The 9,307-nt window shown below is 37.6% G+C and overlaps 1 protein-coding gene across 1 annotated transcript; it reads left to right on the top strand.

The window, feature by feature from the left end:
• Window positions 1-219: 219 nt before the first annotated feature.
• LOC309549630 (putative G-protein coupled receptor 148) lies at window positions 220-8,912 on the top strand (the record flags this gene model as incomplete). Its single annotated transcript, XM_082250010.1, has 2 exons — window positions 220-347; window positions 7,796-8,912. Exon 2 carries the CDS (start codon window positions 7,812-7,814, stop codon window positions 8,910-8,912), a length of 1,101 nt encoding a protein of 366 aa, XP_082106136.1. The 5' UTR covers window positions 220-347; window positions 7,796-7,811.
• Window positions 8,913-9,307: the final 395 nt, after the last annotated feature.

Below are 9,307 nucleotides of genomic sequence, written 5' to 3'. Positions count from 1 at the left end.
GTTTTAAAACTGGAAATCAAATCATTTCTCTGTGTGCTTACATGCAGAATACAGACCACTTTTGCTGAGCAGAACTTAACGAATGGCAGGTAACCAGGGACAATGTCCCAGCAGTGCTGCATGGATCACAGCAATAACTATATTAGTCAGCAAAATGAGTCAACAACATGTTATCTGCTGATAACCATTTAATTATACATTGAAAGGCAGGGAAAAAGCTATTTCCCATAGAGTCCTCCAGCTAAGGCCAGTGCTCCCCTGAAGACTGAGATTGTTAAGTAGCTCTAGACATCTTACATTTTCTGAACATTTACAAACTTGAAAGGATATAAAATGAAAACTCTTGAGTAAGTACACGTTTTTTTTACATATCAGTACTTTATACAGTAAATAAGCATATTATTTTTGTTTCATATTTTATGGCATGCATATTTATATATTCTGAGATTTTTTATGAGGATCTTGAAATAATAATTCCAAATTAATGATAGGAATGTTGTTTGAATCTTTGTTTATACTACTGAACTGGACATTAGTGCGGACCTTTGGCAAAATCCTCTAAGGTTGTAATTGATGCTATGTCAGGGTGGAAAGTCCAAAAACTAAAATAAACGATATGAAATCACTTCATGGATGTTAGAGTCAATAGGAGTTATTGTTGTACCTATGGGAGTTATTGCTTCATTCAACCTTTTTTTATCTTATCTAAGCTTAAACCTAATCCATTCTTTTGCTCTACTTGAACAAGCAGATATGGTCTTTGGACTTGGTGCCATAAAAGCATACTTTGGGCATTATTTACTAACATGTTAGGCCTGTACCCTTCAACTGTAAACATTTATGTAAATGCAAAGAAAAAAAAAGAAAAAAGAAATAAAAAAAAAATGAATATCATCAAAAAGTTAATTTTTTTCAGTAATTCAATTCAAAAAGTGAAACTCTTATATTTTATATAGATGCGTTACACAAAAAGTGATATATTTCAAGCATTTCTTTCGTTTAATTTTGATGATTATGGGTTACAGTTAGCAAAAACCCGAACTTCAGTATCTCAGAAAATTAGAATATGACATAAGACCAATAAAAAAAAAAAGGATTTTTAATATGGAAATGTTGGCTTACTGAAAAGTATGTACATGTACTGACTTTGGACCAACACCAGCAGATGGCATGGCTCCCCAAATAATCACTGACTGTGGAAACCTCACACTGGACCTCATGCAACTTAGATTTTGTGCCTCTCTACTCTTCCTCAAGACTCTGGGACCTTGATTTCCAAATGAAATGCAACATTTTTCACATTCCTTGATGATTTGGGGAGCCGTGTCATCTGCTGGTGTTGGCCCACTGTGCTATATTAAGTCCAAAGTCAGCGTAGCTCTTTATTAGGAAATTCTAGAGCACTTCATGCTTCCCTCTGCTGACCAGCTTTATGGAGATGCTTATTCCATTTTCCAGCAGGACTTGGCACCTGCCCACACTGCCAAAAGTACCAATACCTGGTTTAATGATCATGGTATTACTGTGCTTGATTGGCCAGCAAACTCGCCTGACCTAAACCCCATAGAGAATCTGTGGGGTATTGTCAAGAGGAAGATTAGAGACACCAGATCCAACAATACAGATGAACTGAAAGTCACATTTAAAGAAACCTGGGCTTCCATAACACCTCAGCAGTGCCAGAGACTGATTGCCTCCGTGCTACTCGATGCAGTAATTCATGCAAAGGGAACCCCGACCAAGTATTGAGTTCATACTATACTGTACATGGACATATGTTTCAGTAAGCAAACATTTCTGTAATAAAAATCCTTTCTTTTTATTCGTCTTATATAATATTCTAAATTTCTGAGATACTGAATTTTGGGTTTTCACTAGCTGTAAGCCATATTCATCAAAATTAAAAGAAAGAAATGCTTGGAATATCACTCTGTGTAACACATCTACAACAAAATATGAGTTTCACTTTTTGAATTGAATTACTGAGATAAATAAACTTTTTGATGATATTCTAATTTTATGAGATGCACTTCTATATACAGTGTCTTAAAAAAGTATTTACACCCCTTGAAACTTTTTACATTTTGTCATGTTACAACCAAAACCGTAAATGTATTTTATTGGGATTTAATGTGATAGACCAACACAAAGTGGCACATAATTGTGAAGTGGAAGGAAAATGATAAATGGTTTTCAAAATTTTTTACAAATAAATATCTGAAAAGTGTGGTGTGCATTTGTATTCAGCCCCCCTGGGTCAAGACTTTGTAGAACCACCTTTCGTTGGAATTACAGTTGCAAGTCTTTTTGGGTATGTCTCCACCAGCTTTGCACATCTAGAGAATGACATTTTTGCTCGATCTCGATTGGATGAAGAGCATCTGTGAACATCAATTTTTTTAAGTCTTGCCACAGATTCTCAATTGGATTTAGGTCTGGACTTTGACTGGGCCATTCTAACACATGAATATGCTTTGATCTAAACCAGGGGTCCCAAAACTTTCTAAACAAAGGGCCAGTTTACTATCCTTTAGACTTTAGGGGGGCCTCACTGTGGCCAGCAGCAATAGAAATTTTTCTAGCATCAGTGGAAATAAACAGTCCCCCACCTTTGGTATTAGGGGGAGGAATAGTGCCCGATTGTTGGTGTCAGTGGGGGAAATGGCACACCATTTTTGGTGTCAGAGGACAGGATAGTGTATCAGATTAGTGGGATGAATAGTGCCCTAAGGTTCAAATAAAAGCAGACAAAGGGAAACATCTGGCCCGAGGCCACAGTTTGGAGACCCCTTATATAAACCATTCCATTGTAGCTCTGGCTGAATATTTAGGGTCATTGTCCTGCTGGAAGGTGAACCTCGGCCCCAGTCTCAAGTCTTTTGCAGACTCTAACAGGTTTTCTTCTAAGATTGCCCTGTATGTGGCTCCATCCATCTTCCCATAAACTCTGACCAGCTTCCCTGTCCCTGCTGAAAAAAAACATCCCCACAACATAATGCTGCCAGCACCATGTTTCACAATGGGGGTAGTATGTTCAGGGTGATGTGTGTGTATTAGCTTTCTGCCACACATAGTGTTTTGTTTTAGGCCAAAAAGTTAAATTATGGTCTCTTCTGACCAGAGCACCTTCTTACACATGTTTACTGTGTCCCCCACATGGCTTCTCACAAACTGCAAACTGGACTTCTTATGGCTTTCTTCCAACAATGACTTTCTTCTTGAAATGCTTCCATAAAGGCCAGATTTGTGAAGTACACAACTAATAGTTGTCCTGTGGACAGATTTTTCTACATGAGCTGTTGATCTCTGCAGCTCCTCCAGAGTTACAATGGGCCTCCCTGATTAATGCTCTCCTTGCCCGACACGTCACTTTAGGTGGACGGCCATGTCTTTGTAGGCTTACAGTTGTGCTGTACTCTTTCTTTTTTTGAATGATGGATTGAACAGTACTCTGTGAGATGTTCAAAGCTTGGAATATATTTTTTAATATTAACCCTTCTTTAAACTTCTCCCCAACTTTATCCCTCACCTGTTTGGTGTGTTCCTTGGCCTTTATAATACTGTTTGCTCACTAAGGTTCTCTAACAAACCTCTGAGGGCTTAACAGAACAGCTGTATTTATACTGAGATTATATTACACGCAGGTGGACTCTATTTACTAATTAGGTGACTTCTGAAGGCAATTGGTTTTAGTTAGGGGTATCAGAGTTAAGGCGGCTAAATAAAAATGCACGCCACACTTTTCAGATATTTATTTGTTAAAAATGTTTAAAACCATTTATAATTTTCCTTCCACTTCACAATTATGTACCACTTTGTGTTGGTCTATCACATAAAATCCCAACATGACAACGTGTGAAAATTTCAATGGGCATGAATACTTTTTCAAGGCACTGCATATATATATATATATATTTGCTCAATAAATAAGAATAAGGATGTGTACCTGAAGTGTACTAAAATAAAAATGCCTGGAAAGGCTCGGATTTTTTCACTTAGTTTGTATTAAAAACAAAAAAAAAATAAAGTGAACAGTCTCTTTAAAGTGAGGGGAGTTTTTTTTCACTAGAATAGGGGTCCCCACAGAAAGATTTTCCTTCATCATCATCGCCTTCATCATGTTTCCCTAACAACACTGCAATTTTGGATTTCCCATCTCTTTCAGTTTCAATGACAGTGCTAACCAGAGCAATAGTATATAACCTTGTTTACCCAGTTGCTGATCACTGTATGTGTACATACCTTTTGTCAGCAAGTGGTTATAACAAGCTCATGGCAGGTGATCGGCTGTTCAATAACATTGAACTGGGTGGCTCTTCAGCGACCCAGTTACTTTTACAGAAGTGAGAAGGTTGGCACTCCCCTACCCCACTGAAGTCCATGGTGTTTCCTGGGCTCTTTACTCCAGTCCTGGACTCTGGGGAGTCCAGGACTGCAGTAAATGGCTAGGATCCCTTCACACACATGAAATGGAAAAAGATCCATTCACTGATCACTGAAGAGATTAAAGATCACTGGGTGCCACGCCCTTTAAAAAAAAAAAAGAAATACGGTAACTAGCAAGCCCCCAATAAAAAGAAGGCAACAATAAAACTTAGGAAAATCTTATAAAACGAATGTCACTATTGAAATATAAGCCTACCTTAAAATTTAGCTTCAGTGAGAAACTCAGCATTCACTTTCATTTACAATTTATTTTTATGTCTGGGGAGTAATTTGCTACCCCCATAAGGCTGATGCTGGAGTTCATCTTGAAAGCAGCACATCTGGTACTGAAGGCTGTAGAGAGTTCAGTAGGATGATGGGCAGTGTACAGAGATCAGTAGGGTTTTAGGCAGTGTACAGAGGTCAATAGGATGTATGACAGTGTATAGAGGTCGGTAGTATGTAGCTCAGCGTACAGAGGTCAGTAGTAAGTAGGGCAGTGTACAGAGGTCAGTAGTAAGTAGGGCAGTGTACAGAGGTCAGTAGGATGTTGGGAAGTGTACAGAGGTCAGTAGGATGTTGGGCAGTGTACAGAGGTTAGTAGGATGTTTGGCAGTGTATAGAGGTCAATAGGATTTAGGACAGTGTATAGAGGTCGGTAGTATATAGGGCAGTGTCTAGAGGGTTTATTAGGGCCCAGGAGGGTATGAAATTGGGGGGGTCAAGAGGACAGTACAGGGGGGTTAGAAGGGTTTGGTATTGGGGGGCTAGGAGGAGGCACGCACTGCAGTCAGTGGAATAGCTTGAGCATGTTCAGTCACGAGCCCGAACCCTCCTGCACATATACAAGGGGTGGGGGCTGTCTCTGCAGGCTGGGCTTGGTTGAGCATGCGCCTGCACGCTCCTAAGCTGTGGGGAAAAACACAGTGTCAACAACCCGGGGATCTGTATTTGATCCACATGTCACCTGCCCCTGGTCCACAGATGAATCTTGATCAAAGGGTTGCTGACCCCAGCTCTAGGAATTGCAAATTTGCTCATACGATAGCCTGAATAACATACATATTTATGTGGGGAACTTTATAGGACCCTAATCCAAGTTAAGAAACATGAAAAAAAGCCCCAGTGTTTAAGTGCAAACTGCAGATGATTATTTGCAGTTTGCACTTAAACACTGGGGCTTTTTTCATGTTTCCTAACTTGCCCCCCCCCTTCAGGGTCTCTGCTTTCAGGAAATGTGCAATGATTGGGGATTCTAAGTTATTTTCTTGCAATAACGCTTATTAAACATGTGTGTAAAAAATGCAAAAATTGTCCCAGACAGCAAGTAGTTAAAGCTCTAGTAAAAAAATTCTAGTACCCACTTTATTTTTTAGATACCTACAGCCATGGCATTTTGTTATTACCTAATTATCATTTGACCTTCCCCCCTTTAAAATCCATACTTAAAGTTTTGTTGTTAGCTTTATACTTCTATACCATATTATACTTCTTTTTCTAAACTGTTTAATAAATGAAAGATTTAAATCTCATACTAGGAATGAGGATTGGAAGAGGACTATGTCTACTCTTTCAATAAATGTCAGACTAAAATCTCACATTAAAACAGCATAGATATAATAATGTAGTCAGCAAGGTACGTCACTCCAACAGCAAACAACAAGTTAATCCAATTGTACAGTATATACTCCACAGAAATATCTTTTGTTCAAATTAATTTGCCCTGATCCAATTGTCCAAAGTGCAATATAACTGGACCAACTACAACTTCTTGGAAATCTCCCACTTTGGATAACGTTTTCTTAAGTGATCTCTAACACCAGACAATCATTTTCTCCTGTCTTACATATTTGGTTATACTGAAGGAAAACCTATGAATCCACCATAAAAGATGCTTCATAACTAAATCCCTTCTCTGTTGGCTTTTTCTGGTAAATGATTTACTGCTATAAAAACAAGGTAACCTATTATCGCAGAATATGCCCAAATATTAAATATCTGGAACAAATGGCTTTCTGTATCATCAGTGGACATAGCAGATTTAGAACATACTAAACTATATAATATCTTCTCTATATACAGTAGTTAGTTGATGTTGCATGAGATACTCATCTAGCCTACTACCAAAAGGTGTGTCTAGTATTGCCAAATGAAACAGGGAATTTTTGCTTGCACTTTAGATGATGGAAGTCATCATAGGCTTATTCTCTTTCACTAAGCTCTGGGAAAAATTATCTTCCAAAGTGGAACATTCCCTGCAATGTAAACAGTCTATTTGTCTTTATTAAATCAATTCTATTGTGTTGAAGAATATCACTATACAGATCCTTTTCTGGGACAAATACCATTAATACCATTAATACCATTATTTTCATTTAACAGCACTGTATGATTGGATACACTCATTTTTTCTATTAATATTATTATTATTATTATTATTATTATTATTAATAATAATTTTAAAACATATTTTCAAATATAAATGAAAACATATATTTAAAGGGAACGTTATCTTAAAACATGCTAGCAGGTAGGTTTTTATTTGCAGAAGAGTCATATTGGGGTTGATTTACTAAAACTGGAGAATGAAAAATCTGGTGCAGCTGTTCATGGTAGCCAAATCGTTTCTAACATCAGCTTGTTCAATTACAGAAAACAATTAAACCTGGAAGCTGATTGGTTTCTATATAGAGCTGCACCAGGTTTTGCACTCATCAGTTTTAATAAATCAACCTCAGTATGTCTGTTCTGCAGTAAAAACTTATTACCCTCCTGCACACAAACTTCTTTGGAATATACACTGATCTGCACATGTACAGTTCACTGTATATTCTTGGCATGTCTTAGTGTTTGGCTGAATCAACTCTGGGAGGGATGTGTGTACTGGAGTTATTTCATGCCAGACTGGCCAGTTAAGATGGCCAAAAGGCCAAACCTGGATGAAGACTGGGCAAAGTTGTTGGTGTCGGCAAGGGAAAGTGAAAATGGCAGACTTTACTGCCACTCTAAAAGAATGGAAATCGTTTCAGTGCTACAGTGAGCATGACTAAGGTACATGCTAGAGGTTTCCAGGCAAATGCCTCTTTCAAAAACTGTGGATGTTGCTCACTGAGTCTCTCACCAAGTGCCTAATACCTGTCTGAGCCATTTCAGTTCTATGTACTTCTAATAAAGTTTACTTAAAAAATTTATTTCATAGAGTTTATTCTAATTTATATGCATGACACAAGTGTAGTTTTATGATCAAGAAAGCATCCTTTAGTGTTTCTGAAATATTATTATCAAATGAATCACTGGTTTTATATACTTTGTATATGGCGTAAGCATATTAAATGGTTTCATGATTATCAGACTTTGTTTTATTTTACAGACATTAATCATAGCTGATGCCAGTTCCAGCCATCCAATGTGGACCCTATGTAAACCTAATAATCTTTTTTATTGAGGATGAGATAACGATGATTGTAGATTACACGAATTGCACTTCCTTTTATGAAAACCCCTCATCATACTCAACACCTTTTGAAAATGCCACCAATGGCACATTAGTTGACTCAGAATGCCTTTCACAGTCTATCCTTGTCATGCGGATGTTTTTAATTCCTGTAGTGGTCTGCAGCATTGTTACTCTTTTAGTCAACCCTCTGATCCTCTTTACTATCCTAATGAAGGACAAACTTCGGAAAGAGACAAGGTACAATCTCCTGGCTAATGTGATGATCTCGGACCTCATCTTTCTTCTGTTTAACAGCCTAATTTCTACTTGTAATGCCATCCGCTGGTATGTCCACAGGCTTCTGTGCTTTTCCATGATTGTCTTCTCATTTTCAGCCTATACCAGCTGTGTTTTGACATTTACTGTTATGGTAATTGACACCTACATTGCTATCTGTTTCCCTCTACATTACCACTCTCTCCTGTCTGTCCAACGCACCAGAAAAATATTATCAGCAATTTGGATTTTTTCAGTTGTTTTCCCCATAGCTGTGTTTATACTCTCTGATTCATTTAACGGAGAGGTACAGGAAGGACAAAACGTTTGCCTCTTGCTCTACTACGGGCCTCAAGATAATAGGAATAACAGGGTTACTATAGTCTGCTCCTTTGCCATATTTTTCCTGATGATTTGTTCTGTCATGATCACGTACTTTTACATTAGGTTATACACAATGACACGCCACTCAGGTATATGGGCTAGCCGATTCTCGAGAGCTCGAATAACCCTTCTAACTCATTCCATTTTGCTGTGTTTGTATATTGTACCTGCTTTTATATTGACTATGGAAGTCATAATGTTTAAAAACAATATGATTGGAATGGATGTAAGGTTATGGATGTCTGCCAGTAACAATGGTGTGATAATGGTGATGCCGCGGGCACTATCACCTATATTGTATGGACTCAGGTACCGTGAGATATCCACCTCACTAAAACTCTGGTTTTCTCGGAATAAAGTGAGCGTCACTGGCACAGATGAATGCAGATAATATACAGTCTCACAAAACTGTTAGCACTTGATATTTGTTTAGCATTTGTAATTTATTATGTATGTGTTTTTGCATTCTTGTTCAATAAAATAAACCATCCTTTTTTTGATATAAAATAATGTATATGGTTTTGGTTATTTAGTAAGGCATGTCATTCGGTAAATATGCTATGCAAAAGCAGTATCAAATTAGGTTCTTTGGACAAAAATTGATGTTAGTTCCCTTGTGTTAATATATGTAATAGCATAGTATGTTTTCATTTGTAAAATTCAGAGCTACATTTTCCAGAGCTATAATACTGCCATATTAGCAAAGGCACACTGGTGTCAAATATGGTAAGATGCTATACAGAATCATGTTAAAAAAAGCCACAATGAGGCAAATATGCAAAAACA

This window comes from Pelophylax lessonae, assembly GCF_965119305.1.
Source record: "Pelophylax lessonae genome assembly, chromosome: 3".
NCBI lineage: Eukaryota > Metazoa > Chordata > Amphibia > Anura > Ranidae > Pelophylax > Pelophylax lessonae.
Note: the sequence above shows the minus strand (reverse complement) of the source record. Positions and strands in the feature narration are given on the sequence as shown.